General features: G+C 40.0%; 1 protein-coding gene across 1 annotated transcript; it reads left to right on the top strand.

The window, feature by feature from the left end:
- Positions 1 to 6,436: 6,436 nt before the first annotated feature.
- LOC124010615 (POU domain, class 3, transcription factor 3-B-like) lies at positions 6,437 to 9,775 on the top strand. Its single transcript, XM_046323285.1, has 2 exons — positions 6,437 to 8,425; positions 8,748 to 9,775. Exons 1-2 carry the CDS (start codon positions 7,211 to 7,213, stop codon positions 8,856 to 8,858), a joined length of 1,326 nt encoding a protein of 441 aa, XP_046179241.1. The 5' UTR covers positions 6,437 to 7,210; the 3' UTR covers positions 8,859 to 9,775.
- Positions 9,776 to 17,217: the final 7,442 nt, after the last annotated feature.

The following is a 17,217-nucleotide window of genomic DNA, read 5'->3' as shown; positions in this document are numbered from 1 at the left end:
GTGTGTGTGTGTGCGTGTGTGTGTCTGCATGTGTGTGTCTGCGTGTGTGTGTCTGCGTGTGTGTGTCCCACACACCCCTCTTTCCCATCTTCTGAGAGTAACACTTTATCCTATCCATCCCTCTGTCAATCTCCAGTCTAGAGGGCTTTGTAGGCTCCAACATCTGCCTGAATGCGTTCAGAGACCAGACCAGACCCCATACCAAACCCATCCTTCTCCAGGCAGCCCTATCCTGTGGTATACATTCATGATCTCATGAAGTCAACTTGTGTATAACCGTTTACCTATTACTGCCAGCTCTCGTTGGTGAGTATCCCCAACTGCACTTGAAATTATCAAATATCACCCTGGAAATATGTGAAGGTTCCCTTTTCCATACCGACACGTCTGGGCCAATCACGTCGAATAGATACACAATCAATATTTCATACTATAACTACACACTTTGGTGATGTCAAAATGCTGCTGCTATCGCTGATCAATACAGCAATCTCACTGGCCAACTCTAGAGTGGAAAACAAAAGTGCAGCCATTATAGAACGATACAAACAAACCCTCTCATTGAATAATTCATTGATGACTAGACAAGCCACCATAAATGCTGTATACAGTATTCTCTCATATTTTCCCTGGGATGCTACCTAGACATCCATTTAAAGCAAAGTATGACATTTACATTGATTTCTGATCCACAAGACACAATCAATAAGGGCCAGCTGATATATTTATGAATAATGAGTAGTATGAATAATGAGTAGGGAGGGAGGGAGGGAGGGAGGGAGGGAGGGAGGGAGGGAGGGAGGGAGGGAGGGAGGGAGGGAGGGAGGGAGGGAGGGAGGGAGGGAGGGAGGGGGGAGGGAGGGAGGGAGGGAGGGAGGGAGGGAGGGAGGGAGGGAGGGAGGGAGGGAGGGGGAGGGAGGGAGGGAGGGAGGGAGGGAGCACATCACAGATCCATGGCAGAAGACCAAGCCAAGCCAATCCCTCTAAACACCAGGCTGAGAGGAGAGGTGCACTGTACAGGTCAGGAATGCACAGGGAACAGATACAATCAGACTACAATAACTACACTTTACGTTACATATTTAAGTCATTTATCAGAGGTTCTTATCCTTATACTGCATTCATCTTAAGGGAGGTGAGAAAACCACATATCACAGTCATAATAAGTACATAATAGGTACATATTAATTGAAATAGATTCCCTGTGTAGTTTACTTTGAGGCTTCAAATGGTGTTTTAATAGCCTATAATGCAACCATGTCGCAAATTGAGAATATTTGTATCTGCTTGCTGTTATTCACTGTGCAACTGGTTTAATTAACTGGATGCATTATCATTAAAGTGCAAGGCCTAGCCTACTCCATGTTGGATTTAGCTTTAAATCAACATTAGGCTTGACACGAACACTAAACGTCTGTTATTCATGTATTTTCTGATTAGTCAGTGCATGGACAAAGTGAAGCAAATACACGATGTATACCTTAAGGAGGCCTTTAATTAAAATGACCATTGTACCAGTACAATGTTGACCGTAATAGACGGTCATATGATTTTAATTTCCACTTGCAGTTGTTTTTTTCTTCGTATGTACACTTACTGTGCATGGACAAGGTTTCTACTTCTAACAGAAAGCATGGATTGGACAGAAAGCTCGTGACGTCGGCAATTAAATGTCCTTAATTCAAAGGTAAAAGTGCCAACCGAAATGGAGAATATGCTGTCCTCTCTAAAAACATTGATCAAACAAATGCATATGCCCCAAAACATGGGTCTAGTTTATACGCAAATGGCCTATGAGAATGTGTACAGTCTAATGTCTTCGGATTTGGTGTTGAACGTAAGCAAGTAGTGAAAACCGATATAGGTATATATCATCAATAGAAGTAGCCTCATTATTGTCATTATCATGATGTATTATTATAAATAATTAATAATTACATTACGTTGGTGTTATTAATATTGCCTCGTGGTTTTATTTCTATAGTGTATGATGTTGATGATGATGATGATACTCTGAGGTTGATACAGACTAGTTAAATGGCTGGTCAAGCATGCATGGAACCGACAGGAGCTTAATTCCCCAGACAGGTTCTCGAGGATCTCGCTCTCATTTGTTATTTGTTGTGGTTTCTGATTGAGCACAGTAACAATTCCATTATATGTCAACGATTAGCGACGAGGTACCCTGAAATACTTGTTTATTCTAATGTATGCTTGGCTGCAAACCTATGGGCCCATATGACCCGCAGAATCAAGCTTATAAGAAATAATAACCCCATATTAGCCGTTTTTTTTGCATAGCTAGGCCTAGTCCTGAATATAGGCCTACATTAGGATATTATATCTAGTATAATGTGTTTTACTTGATTATCGTCAAATTGTTTCTGTAAATAAAAGCAATGTTGTTCATGAGTGTCATTGCCCTTATGCCTATATCATGTTGCGTGTGTGTGTATTTATTTATATCTGGCTTAAAATAATGTTTGCGATAATTCAAAGATAATATAAGGATTTTCAAAATATAACCTCATTTCTTCCATTGTGTAAAAAATAATGTTGTTTATTCAAAGCATACTCATGATGTGAAACATCAGCTATTGACGGAGCAGGCAGCGAGTTATAAGGTAGTCCAGGATTCTTCCTTATTTTCAAAACTTCTAGTGATGCACTGAAAAGCGCGTGAGGAAAAAGTAGATTGCCATGTGGGTTTCGTTTTGTTTCACATCGGCTTACTGCTTGAGGAAAACATTGGGTATATGTTCCCTATCACAGAATTATCACGATATTTCAAACATTAATATCAAACATGTGTATCAGTGAGAACATCACATAGGTGTATAGCCTATTGTAATTCAATATAATTGACAAATGAACAAATTAGTGATTGCACAATATTTTAGTGTTAAGCCTTTGGAGTCCAGTTACTTAATTATACAGTCAGTTTCTTATTCTTCCCAATTATAATTGTGTTTTATTGGCCATATATCGTGTCATTCAGCTTCTCTATTATATCAGGTCAGGTCTGTATTTTTTAAATTGCGTCGCAGTCAACAAAACAATAATGCGACTATTACTCACCAAGGCTGGCCTGCCATCATGAGTAAGCGCGACACCTGCTGGTAAATAATATTTATCTAACCCAAAGATAACAATGAACTCTATTTAATTTCACTATCAAAAGCAACAATAGCTCACAGGTGAGGGGAGCGTCTGTCACAGTGTTGGTAATGTGAAGATGGTTCTACATGTATGGCCATGGTGCCGAGAAGAAGGGGAGTTGGAGTTGTTGGCTCTGCTATAGGCATGCTAGATGTTATTGGCTTCAACAGCTCTTTCATCTTGAGTCCAGTGCACAAACATATAGCTTAATGCGACTAGTGTTCCCTCTTTTATTCGGCTCACCATGACAACAGAAAGGCTGGGTTCAGAAATGTCTCCCCATCAATGAAACAAACGGTCTTAGCGGGTCTGCGCGATACGGCATCTTTAACAGCGAGGGCACACACTGTTAACCCGTGAGAAAAACGCAGGAAAGTGGAGAAATTCGAAGCTGACCACAAAAAGTATGAAGTCAGAAAAATAGTGCATGTTATGCAACTGGTATTAGTTTTAAAGTGTCCGTGCAATTGCGTTCGAAGCAAACTTACTTGAGGACCAGTCCAGGCGAACTTATGAAAACCTGAATATTGTTGTCCATCTCTGCATCTGCATATAATCGTTTTAATTTCAGTTATCTTAAGGATTGCTGATAGGCTACATATGCTTTCGGAATAGCTCCATGATTTCGCAAGCCAGAACCAAATAGGCTATATGTTCATAGCCTTAGCCTATAGCAAAATATAGACTATAGCCTCTCATTCGATCAGTTTTCGTACGCATTCTAGTCCGTTGATTAAACTTAAAGTCGTGGGTTATGTCATTATTGTTGCTCAACTTTAAACAAACTTTTCTACAGCTGCACGGGATCGATTTATGTAAACGATTTGATATTCAATGGTGCCTATGCGACTCCCCCAGAGAATTCAACCAAGGGGTATCCTGCTTAAATTTGATTGATTGCACTTTCTCCAGTGGACATTCACTACAAAACAGCACAGCTTAACCGTCTGCTCACTATTTATAAAAGCGAGGCATGGGAGCGAAAGCCAACACAAAGCACGTATTGATTTTTGGTTTCAAAAAGGGAAAAACAACAGATATGTTTCTTATGAGAGTTAGAGGTGGGAAATGTTTATGTCGGCAGTGTGACATAACATATGTGCTAAAATGACATCAAATGCGTTAAAATACGTGTTTAGAAATTCGTAAAGCCATACGTTTAGTATGGTATAGGCTAGTTCACATTACATTGCTTTTCCTTCCAGTATGGATAGTATAGGAAATTCAAATATTATTTGACTTACCTTATATCCATGAACAGTCGAAAAAATGTTTTACATGTACATTTGTAATCTATTAATGGGCATCTCCTTTCCTTCGAGTCGGTGCTCCCTAAGATTTTCTTTCCTCTGCCTCAACTGAGCAGAGCACTCCTCGGCTCCGCTATTATTTTCACTAAAATATATGAAAATTTATGCAAATGAAAATCAGCACTAACTGTTCGTCTCTTGTTATACTTGGGGATTTTTTTCCCCTTTCTTTTTTGCATACAAAACAAATGAACTCCCCAGCAGGGAACTTGGGGACCTTATAAAATAAACAAATAAATAATAAGCACACCATATTTCACAGAGAGTGAATTTAGCGGCATGCATTGAACTCGGGGACATTTTTTATTAGATGTATTTTTTTACTCTTTTCGGTGATCTTTTGGAAGTTAACGTTTTTCCTTCCCATTACCCGGTGTCACGTTTCTCACCACGCGCTAGCCGCCCTTTGAAAGTGTGCAACCTGAAATGTATAGCAGTAATTTAGACAGATATCCTCACTGTATATTAATAAAAGGACGGCCCCATGGCACCGGCCCTGTCCTGTATTCAATGTAAACAACTCCACGAGGCTTCCTCGGTTTTGAGCCGGGTCCAAATGAAATCTACTGGGAATGAAGGAACTCTGGCATCCACTATGTGCTAAACTACACCAGTCTATTATCTTTGCTCATATGCAATAAAATCTCTGCTCAGTCTTTGGCACGGTGGGTTTTTATTAGGAAACAACATGAGATGGTTAGGATCATCGTAATACTTGTTCCTGCTTTCTGACCCTATCTCGAAAATAAGGTCATGGTTCAGGGTGATGCTTTATCCTAAACTTCAAGAATAGCCAATAATACTGGCAATATCTGCTCTATAGTAGCCAACACTGTAAGCAAGCAGTACATCTGAAATCCTGTGCGTCCTTGCTAGTGCTCCTCGTGAACGTGACTGCGTCTCAGCCAGTGGATGCAATATATTATATATGGTTTTATTCATTAACACTGCTGGGTGAATCCATATGCTGAGGGGGTCCACTTAACACAGGCTCATTCATGTCTGTGTTATGGAGTGAACTAAAAAGAAGACGCATTTTATAGGGCCCAAACGTAGACTAGTTGGTTGTGGTATTCAGATTTAAAAGGCAGACTTTTCCCCCTGCAAATCCCCCAAGGGCTGCTCAATTTACTCTTGTTTTGGTTGCCACTTTCTCTTTCCCAGTGGTTCAGTGAGGTTGCCTATGCGTTCTGTTTCCGCATGGACGCATCCCCACAACCTTTGTCCATTAACTTCCGATGAACCAAAGCCCAGCCATCAAGCAAGACGTGAGGAATATTGAATATGATGGTGTTTTATGGATAAATGGCACAGAAATGGCAACACACAACTAGTCATATTGTTCAAAAAAATTCTCAAGGACACACAATAAATGGTCTGGTTATGTGTTATGTGAAGGTACTAAGTGCATTACTGTCCTACAGCACATTGACAATGACAGTTGTAGGCCTCCACCAACATCCAAAATGTACAAAAGGTCCCCATCTCCATCAAGCCTATTACAATAGTTTATTTTAGGTGATCGCTGTTATGCATATTAGGCTAATATAAACATATTTTATGCAGATAAATCCAATATATCATTAGGTCTATTTCCACCAATAACAATTTTTAAAACCACTTTCTGTTTTTTGACAAGGTTGAATCTATTCTGATTTATATGAAAGTTATAATATGTTTAGAACCCACATAAACAATAATTAATGTATAGCTCCATATTGCTCACGAATACATTCATCAGATATGTTTTTGTTTATTTCTATCCTTTATTTTGTATTAATTTGCTCATTTATTTATTTATTTGGATTGAATTAAAAACCAGCCAATTGCAACGGCCGGAAGGAGGTTTTCGCGCCTCAAGCGAGGCTGGCGAGACCTGTCAATCATATCCCGGGTATCCAATCAACGGGAGTCTTGCACTCGACTTCCTCGTATTTGAAGGGGGCGAGACGTGGACGATGTGCGCACGCTTGGCACAGGGTAAACATTCGTGTGTCCTCGAGCTTTGAGGGAGGGACTGAGCGAACTGTCAGAAAGAGAAAGAGAAGGAGAGAGAGACCGAACAAGCGAATGGGAGAAGAGGCTTGCAACCATCGCCGTGCACTGTAATACTGAATTGTACTTCAGCGGGAGTTAGCGGTTTGGCAGGTTTATACACATCAAAACAGAACAAAGAGAAAGACTCTACAGTTCTATAAAAGGAACAGCGAAAGAAAAGAATAAAGCAACAAGGGAGAAATCTCAGCGGCTAAATTTCAAAAGAACCAAGGAGCCAGTGCTTGTGTTTTTCTCCCCTGCAATAGGAACATAAACTGGGACTTTGTATTTCGTGGAGAAATTGCTACATTTCTTCGACCACTAGAAGTTTGTTGGGGCAAATATATATTTTCTGTATATTTTAATTTGAACTCTCAGACGTTCTAAATACGACACAAACTTTATTGACGGACTGCACATGGTTCCAAACTGCTTTTGAGAACCTGGATTTTTATTCATCGCTATTTTATCCATTTCTATTTGAAATACATAAATGCAGTAAACACAACCAATACGGATTTTAAATTCATTTTTGCTATCCTTTTTATTCTTCTGGCGTTTGCAGAACAACTCAATGGTATTTGCCAAAATACAACCCAGACTTTTAAAGTTTGAATAATTCATGAGATACAATTTGCCTGCTCGAAAAAAGTAACTGAAAAAGGGGGGGGTAATCAACAAACATATTCATAAGGGTTAACGGAATGGCCACCGCGGCTTCCAACCCCTATCTGTCCAGCAATAGTATCCTCTCGTCCGGCTCGATCGTGCATTCTGACTCTGGAGGCGGTGGTATGCAGCCGGGCAGTGCTGCGGTTACCTCGGTGTCTGGTGGGTACAGGGGAGACCCTACAGTAAAGATGGTACAGAGTGACTTCATGCAGGGAGCTATGGCAGCGAGCAACGGAGGACATATGTTGAGCCATGCTCATCAGTGGGTGACATCCCTGCCGCACGCCGCCGCTGCGGCAGCTGCAGCCGCTGTAGCAGCAGCCGAAGCCGGATCGCATTGGTCGTCGAGTCCCGTCGGTATGACAGGCAGCCCTCAGCAGCAGGACGTGAAAAACAACTCGGGAAGAGACGATCTACACACGGGCACCGCGTTGCACCACAGGCCCCCACACCTAGGTCCTCATCAGACTCACGCAGGGGCTTGGGGGAGCACAACTGCGGCTCACCTCAACTCGATATCAGGGGGACAGCAGCAGCAGCAGTCGCTGATCTACTCCAACCCCGGGGGCTTCACGGTGAATGGAATGCTCAGTCAACCAGGGAGCCAGAGCCTGGTGCACCCGGGTCTGGTAAGGGGGGACACCCCAGAGCTGGACCACGGCAGCCACCATCACCACCATCACCACCAGCATCCGCATCACCAGCAGCAACACCACGGAGGGGTGAACAGCCACGACCAGCACTCCGACGAGGACACACCGACCTCGGACGACTTGGAGCAGTTCGCCAAGCAGTTCAAACAGCGCCGGATCAAACTAGGCTTTACGCAGGCGGACGTGGGCTTGGCCCTGGGCACCCTGTACGGGAACGTCTTCTCTCAGACCACCATTTGTCGGTTTGAAGCTCTCCAGCTCAGCTTCAAAAACATGTGCAAGCTGAAGCCATTGCTAAACAAATGGCTGGAGGAGGCGGATTCTACCACTGGCAGCCCGACCAGCATCGACAAGATAGCGGCACAAGGTAGGAAGCGAAAGAAGCGCACGTCCATCGAAGTAAGTGTGAAGGGAGCTTTGGAGAGCCACTTCCTGAAATGCCCCAAACCCTCGGCCCAAGAGATAACCTCACTGGCGGACAACTTGCAGCTGGAGAAAGAAGTGGTTAGAGTGTGGTTTTGCAATAGGAGACAGAAGGAAAAAAGGATGACGCCCCCAGGAGTGCCACAGACGCCGGAGGATGTGTACTCGCAGGTTGGCAATGTGAGTGCAGATACACCGCCCCCCTCCATGGACTGCAAACGAATGTTCAGTGAGACATAGAGCAGAACACAAGACTAAAAAATATTTTATATAAAATTAAAACTGATAAAACACAGACTATCGTCAAGATAGCCAAAACATTGTTGATACTGTGATTGTGATGGAATAGGAATAAGACTGCAAATGTGTTATATATTTTTCACCAGAACAAAACAACCCCCCCTTTTCCACCCAACCCCAAAACGCACCGATAACCTTCTTCCAAGCCCTGAAATGTCTTAACCTAAAAGGTTCCTTCTGCTCTTTCTTTCAGGGACATTTTTTAGTAGATTACTTAAAAGATGCAAGTTTAACTGGGCCGAGTGAACCGACCGACCAGAGGGTGACTACAAGTTCGTTCCATCAGGTAATTTTGGCGCATTAACAACACCAACTGGAAATTTCAAAGCAAGTAGTCCTATTAGAATTTTAAAAAGATCCCCCCTGTACCCTGTATCTGATTTGCGAAAGACAAGAGGCAGGCATTTGTATATTTAAAAATGGGACATTTTAAACCCCTACTTTAACAAAGGAACAAAAACTGCAACAGCATCAATACGAAGAAGAGTGGCATCCACGAAGCTTCCAACATATTTTTTGCGGGGAGGACTGCATGGTTTAAATTTTCACAAAGAGGAATTGGGATTTTGAGGCCCTCCACGCCTAATGATAAAATATAAACTCACCAGGACTGTCCCCGCCATCTGATCTAAAAGATCACCTCTTTTTTTCAAATGGGATTTTTTTTCATGGGACTTGAACACCGTGAATGAAGAAATAGAAATAGACATTTGAAAAGACTATCTTCAGCTGCACTTATTTGAAATTCTTCTCCTCTCCGTTGCCAAGTGTGACTGAATGGGTGCTGTGGATGTAACTATACATGCTGCCATTTCTAAGCAGTATTCTTTGGTAGGTTTTAATAAACAACAGACTCTGTAAAGCCGGCAATATAGATTCATTAGATCAGATGCTGATCTGACTTATTTACTTTATATTTTTCATCAAAATGACTTGTTCTAATAATCTATTCGGAATAGTTATCAATTATTCCAAACGGTAATTTATTTTCCCCCAGAACTTTGTGTAAGATGTTTTGCTTTCCTGTTTTCATTGTTGACTTCATTTGTTTTGTTTCATTTTTGTATTCTCGTTTCTAAAAGGAGCACAAATCAACATAAGCTGACATTGACAGTTGTTAGGTAATAAGGGTATATTTTGATGTGATAATTTGATTGTAATTTAATTTCAGTAGTGATTCCTTACGAGCTGATTGAGACCAATAAATTTGTTAGAATGAAATTACGTCATTGTGTGTTTTGAGATTTATATTTGAATGTAATATTTAGCTACGTTTGTTTATGAAACAAGGCATGCATTCGTGATATTATTTAATGTGAGAAAGATTAACGCAGAGAAATTGCCGATTGTTCTTGTTCCAACTACTTTTGTCCCAGATTTGCATAACATAAGTATACAAAAAATACTATAGTTTAGGAAAATAGGCCTATGTTATATCGAACGCTGAACCGCTGTGCATCTCCGATGTCAATGTTATTGGAGCCCCATAGGGAACTATAGTTGACAATTTCACCGGGACATATTTGATTTATTCACAATTCATATGTATCTTTAACTAATTCGCTTCTCCACCTTCATCATAGCAGCAGCATCCGATAACATTATTGATTATGTAGCATACGATAACTGTATTGATAATGTAGCATTTGCGTTATCTAGCCCTATATTAGTCCGTAGACGACTCGTCACTCAAAGTGCGGTCTCTGCGTTTGTTTACATCCACCGCGTGACACTTCCTCCGTAGGCCCAATATGGGGATCTTGCCGATCTTATTCCATAGCTCTGGTTAATGCTCTAGGCCTATATCTCACCGGAGCTGTGCGTCATGTTTTACAGACAAACGTAAAGGTAGATGTTGCTACTGATATTGTTTGTCAAATATTTAATCATTCGCCCTACGTCGGTATAGGAGTAAGACGATTCGATTCAAAGCAGTACAGTCTATTTATTTTCGTGTTATTGTTTTCATGCGCCAGTGTATTCATATATTCAGAGTGAAAGTTATATCTCAAGGGCCTTATTTATGTTTTGAGAAACAGTATTGTTATTTTGCAAATATGCACATAAGGTCAAGATTCTTCATCTGACACACTCACATGCATGCGCACGTGAACACACTGTACACTATCCATATCATTACATTATTAGAGTTTTGGCATTGGATATTCTACTTTTTAGTTGCAAAGTGATGACTGTATCCTACACTGTTTAGGTTTTCCTTATAGGCCTATGGTGTAAATATGCTCTTACATGGGATGGCGCAGGGTCCCCGGACAACTCGTTTTTCAGTGACTATAACCTAATGCTTCCGAATTCCCATTATTGTAAACATCCTTTTGAGATGATTTAAATTCAACATAAATCTCATTAGTGTGATAACAACACAACAAGCATGATACTGACCTAATGCATAGCTAGTCTAAATATAGCAGGTTACCCTCAAGTATGGTAGTCTTGGCGTTGACAGATTTGATGGTTTATGGTTTAAAATAATACCTAAAGAGAACTTTGCGATATCATATTGACACCAGGCTTTGGGGAAATGAGTTGGACATTGATTAGGCCTATCAAATTGCACATTGTAGCTAACGAAATACAAATAGATACAATAATGGCGTTTTACCATGTTTGAATGAGCTTTTGTTGTGTAAAATTGACATTAGCGCTGAGAATGCAATACCTATAAGGTTTGCGCATGTTTGTTCTATGTTGTGTGACTTTGGTCCAGTTTAGGCCTGTGGATAGGCTACATCTCTATTTGCATAAATTATGCTACAGTGTAGCCTATATAAACTATTTCGATTTCTTAAGACTGAAATTAGGACGAAACCTATAGCTTGGAAATGCACTCGGCTCTCCAACTTTTTCGCAAGTTGACTATTCAGCTAAATGCACTATCCACGCTCGAAGATTTACATTTCGCGGATGATTTACCATACACTAGTTGCTTAGCAACTGAATTCAACGTTATAGAAGAAGTATGCATCACTTTCCTTTGTCCTCATTAATAAAAGTGCCAGTCAGACACGCGGGTAGATTTGGTCATTCGAATCCATGAAATCCCAGAGAAATGGGTGGCTATAGCCAACGTTCTGATTATAGACGCATGCAGTTTGGTTCGAACTGAATACTACAAAAATATGTTTGTAGTATTGGATAGCTTCCACTTGCAATATGCACTTTCCATAAATGCCTATAAAGAAAAGTAGGATCATTTAAGACAAGCATACAACAAGTAAGAATATGTTTCGTTTGGATATTTCAAATAACCAAGATAATTGTGAGCACACGCGTCCATCCATATAGGCCTAAACAACTTTACGCCACCAACTCACCCAATATAATCGAATTGGTATTTGTAAAGAGGGATAACCCATTGACTAAATTTTGTTGTCAATAATTCCAATCTAATAAATGGGTGGGGCATGATATAAGACAATATATAATAGGTCCATGAAATCTATATTATTTTCCATATTCTCCATATTTGATCATCTGGGGCTTATTGCCCACATTCGAAATGTGAAAATGTCACATGACGTGTGTGATATGTTTCTCACGTCTGCAAAAATTATTTTGATCTGAAACGATGTTACTGCGTTATGGGTCTAGTAAAGGGATTATTACCTGCATTGCTTAATAGTAAATGAATTAAAACCATTATGCAAACTTAGTGCATTGTGCGTTTGCCATTCATGCATGGGAAAAGTGCTTGCGCAGCATTATTTGTCTGTGTGAAGGGTTCCAAATGATCCACATTAATAGACAATTCTAATATTTATATTTTACAGTGTGACATGTAACGACTTACAAAATAATATAGCTGGGGTTTTAATTTGCTTTATGCACAAACTCTCTCTCGCCCAGCCAGCCTGTTCGCTCAGCATTTCATGGGTCTTCAAAACCTGGTGGCCAATACCCTGGCCTAGTCCTTTGTCTCCATAACGCATAAGGATATTTCTCGTTGTGGAATCTGTATGGCAGCGTAACTTTATCTTTTAAATCGTGAACAATTGTTACCCGGGTTAAAGGGGGAGGCCCCCCCTCACCCCAAAGCCCTGCAGTTTGGACATTCTCTCAACACAATGGGGTTCAACATAAGGCCTTTTTCATAGAGAATATTGGTTTCGCCACCAGTGTGAGCTATTCAGTGGTAGCAGAAATGTTCATCGACGTTTTTGATTTGGTTAGATGTCCGCAAGTCCATCTATGCGCCCAGTTTAGGCCTACAGTATGTGGCAGATTAACGTTGAGTGTTTTTGGATTCATTATTCAAATATCAACACTTTCTCTGCACTTCAGAATAAATCCGTTCAGTCACGGCGCAACAATGGGCCGAGCATAACGAATGGCAACGTTATGGACTGCTGATAGGTAGATTTGGGTGACACATATCAACAACAAAGACCGAAAAACAACAACATAACACAACAAATTGAGAAATAGCCGGATTCTTCAGATTGTCCTCTTAGACTCATTAGACGTTTAGGCCAAATATGTTATAATCTGTGTGCACCGCTTTACATGATCTCAACATTGTTATTACGTCATAGCAGATTGAGGAATACATTTCCTCTATACTAAAGTGTTTAATATGGTTTAGTTTAGGCTTATTTCTCACAATATCGGTTCTATTATGCAAGCACGTATAGTGTTTTGAATTCCTTGGAAGTCTAATATCCCAGTCAAAATTAGACCCACACCATCTTTTCCCTCACATTCTACTCCTCCCACGTGCCGTCCACATGAATATGCATTAAACCGGCGTTGTTTTCCATGGGGAGGCTTCCTCGATGGCCTATAGTTCATATCCTGTTGCGAAAATTGTAGTCTTCTGTCGGTGATATAGATTCCACCACAAAAAAAAACCTAAGCCCCCTCGTGTTCTGCTCTTGACTGATGTAATGATAAAATCGAATGTATATATTTATTTGATATATTCCTAATGTCTTACGAGTCATGACGTCTCCTTCCAAACTGAACTTCTTCTTAGGCCTTTTGTTCTATTGCTAATATATCTTTTTAAATCCCTTAGCCCAGCTCTTTTTCAGTAGGCCAAGTCTAATGGGCGTTGTAATGGGGTACTTCCCATGGTTATGTTATATTATGTCAATACTTCCACATGAAGCTCCATTTCATCAGAGATGGCCCTTGACGACAGACACTTCCTGTTTCCCTTTCTGCGGGCACAGACTCCAGTGTCTCCCTCTAAAACGGTTTGGTTTGATATTCCTTATATGCATTTCATTGCCTGCAGGTAACCATCCTATTCTCCAGAAAGTGAAAGATAAAACCTTTAATCAACTGAAAATGATGTAACCAGTGATATTATAACAAAAACGTTCAAAATTGTGATGATTGATTTTATGATTTAATTTGTTTTGAAGAGTAACTTGAGCACAAAGGCATTGCGTTGTATATATCTACAATATTATATTATGCATGTATTATACAACAGGCTAATCAGTAGCACATTTTATTATAATTTTGTATGAGTTTCAAGTTGTTAATGTCGCGTGCACAAGTACAGTGAAATGTCTTTCTTGCAAACTATTAAACCAACGATGCAGTGATCAATAGCAATGTAGTACTAAACCTAACACAAGGTAGAACAAAAACACACGAGAAATAAAAAATAAGAAATAAGAAGAACATGAGAAGTAAGAAACTGATATACAGGGTCCGTTAATGAGTGACTGATTCAAAGCCATGAAGATGTTTAAATAGTTAATATAGTGCGTGCTCTCTATAAACGTTGCAACTTCTTATGGCCTCATCCCTGCCTATAACATGTAGGTTATTGGACTTCACTTACAGGTATTTAGATCCACATTCAAACGGAAAAGGTGAACATGTTAATTGCACGATAATAACCACATATACATAATATAGGTCTACTATATATCATTTATCACTCGGCATTCTGACAGCGAGGGTCCGGAGATTGGACCGTACAAAGCACAGATTAAATTCCACGGATTGGCATGATGTGCTGCACGCGGGGTGCCTATTCCTAATTCCGACTGCCTCGTGCCTACCCGACCTGACATTCTCACGCGCAAGAATGGAGGAGGACGCTTTAAAATATGTATGGCGATGACGCGACTCTTGGGGTTTCCTTTCTATGAATCGTGAAGGTCAGGGTTTCGTGGTCACAGCGGATGGGTAGAATAGAGTCTGTTTAACTAAGTACTCGAAACTAACATGCTTCAGTATCTGATCCGCCTGTCAACAATACAAACAGATATCTCAGAATGTAATGTTTTATTTTTAAATTTGTGTAGCCCTACTAAACACCGAGACACAAAAAGTAAAGAACAGTCAACAAATAAAGACAATGAAATAGACGTTGATCTATTGTCCGCTTCCTTCTTCCGTTTCAAGACGCGGTAATGATTCACGTTTACAGAAATAGGTTGACATATCCAACAACCTGAAAATACAGTGTCGAGATGTAACTGGCCGAACAGTTGACAACTCTTCAGTTGCAGGTCAGGCACCGTAAAGAAGACACAGTGCACATCACCCAGTCGCACTCATCCCTTCATACTCCATCCCTTCATACTCCTCGATGAGGATAAGACAACTTGACCATTGTGCAATAATCGAGGAGGACTCGGCTTTGGTCTGCCCTGCAAAGGTCTCTCAGCCAAGTTGAACCGCGGGGTTTATGGTAACCCACTTTCAGCCCACGAAGAGCCGTGCCTGATACATTACGAACATACCCGCAGTCACGCACGCATGGCTTCATTCACCAACCTCGCCAACCTCCCACAGCATCTATACATCTGATGTATGGGCATCACCAACCTTGCCAACCTCCCACAGCATCTATACATCTGATGTCTGGGCATTCAGGACGTCATCTGCACAGAGGTAAGATTTGATATATTCGAGTGTACAGAATTTTTTTTTTTTTTTGGGTGGAATGGACACTCGCCGCACTCTCTTCCTCATCAGGTCTGTTGCACGCATCTGTTTTTGACATATTGAGATTTAATCAGTACACTTTGGATACATCTATCGGGTGGGTTTAAATACAGAACTTTATCAAGCTTTGGCAGGAATATTAATGACATGTCATTTTAAATGTGATAAAATATGTCTTCAATTTGTTTTGTTTAAGTCAAGAAAAAACTTCGCCTAAATCCGTATTGCCTTAGGCCTACCATTATAATGATTAATAGTAAATTAATCTTTATAATGCGTTCAACAGTAGCTGTGTTATTATTATTACTAAGCTGGCACTTTACTTGATACGAGGAAACACGTAATGCTTCAAATATACACATGAGAATCCAACTTCAGATCATGTACAAGCTTCAAGTTTTCCCCCCAAAATTATACCAACGTTTATCACTTTTCCTCGATGCACTTCATATACAGCCATGAAACTACAACAAAGCCACGTATTTGCTATGGATTGTGTTGTCTCATGTCAAATTTCTTGTAGAAGAAAATGTCGCTATGTTATGAAAATAACTTAAGATATGTATTATTTTATTATTCATCTCTTTGATGTATGAAATGGATTTTGAGGTAAATGTGGCTCTCCAAGCTTCTATGACATTACAGCGCCATCTGCTGGAATTAATAGCTGGGTCTAATATTCTGCAAAATGAAGATGCTTTTCATTTAGTTTCCTACAATTAAGAAAAAACAGTATTGCATACAGATAATAATGATGATATTGGAAAGACCACGATAAAAACAAGATTTTCAAGTGGGAACATTCATTTACAAATGAGGCTACTCTGAATGTCTTTGTGCGCTTTATGTGCGTATTATATTAAATATGTAAACTGTTTTAATCAATTAAAGTCAACTGTTTTCGTCATTGTTTAAACACAAATTATATTTATCATATAGGCTACGTTAATAATACCACATTTAAAATAAAAAATATGTGAGGATTCGTATGTAGCGAATACTGATTTGAAATGTATCACAATATTCGCTGAGAGTTATAGTAGCCTACGTATAGACAGACCTCTTGCCCTGAACGCTTCGGGAAAACAACGCTGCTGCTATGCACGAGACATTAATAACAACAGCATTTTAAACATCTACTTTCTCTGACTTTTAATTTGTTTGAAAAATGCAACAGGTTGAGCCTAATTGTTTTGTCATGATGCGTTAATTGATCTTATGTAATTGTTAGGCTAGTTTTTTTTAAATGTAAGTTTGATTTCGTTCAAGACTGGAGATTTCGTTCAATTGTGGATGTCTTTCCCATGCAAATAATTGTATGTAAAGTAGGCCTATACATTTCATCCAATTTAACTTTGTATATTCTTATCTTCCACAAAATACAAAAACATGTTTTTTTTAGGATTGTTTTAGGAATATATTCAATACAGAGGACTTGAAATCACACGCATGTTCGACCAACCTGATGTTATTGTTAGATAGCCTACGCTAGAGTGGGGTGACCCTCTCATTCACTTCTTTCTGCACAACACAGTTAAATCACCTATGTCTGGAGGGGCCTTAGTGTGTCTCATACCCACGAACATAGACAGAGTTTTACCATTACAGTTTCAACCAGCATTGTAAGATACAGTAAAACGACAATAGACCAAACTACTGTATAGCTCCCGCTCTCCTTTCTTCCTCTGTGTTCTCTGCGTTTTATCATCAAAGTCAGCTGTTGACCAGTCATT

This window comes from Oncorhynchus gorbuscha, linkage group LG23, assembly GCF_021184085.1.
Source record: "Oncorhynchus gorbuscha isolate QuinsamMale2020 ecotype Even-year linkage group LG23, OgorEven_v1.0, whole genome shotgun sequence".
NCBI classification, from domain to species: domain Eukaryota; kingdom Metazoa; phylum Chordata; class Actinopteri; order Salmoniformes; family Salmonidae; genus Oncorhynchus; species Oncorhynchus gorbuscha.
The sequence above is the reverse complement of the archived record's forward strand: the minus strand, read 5'-3'. Positions and strand labels throughout refer to the sequence as shown.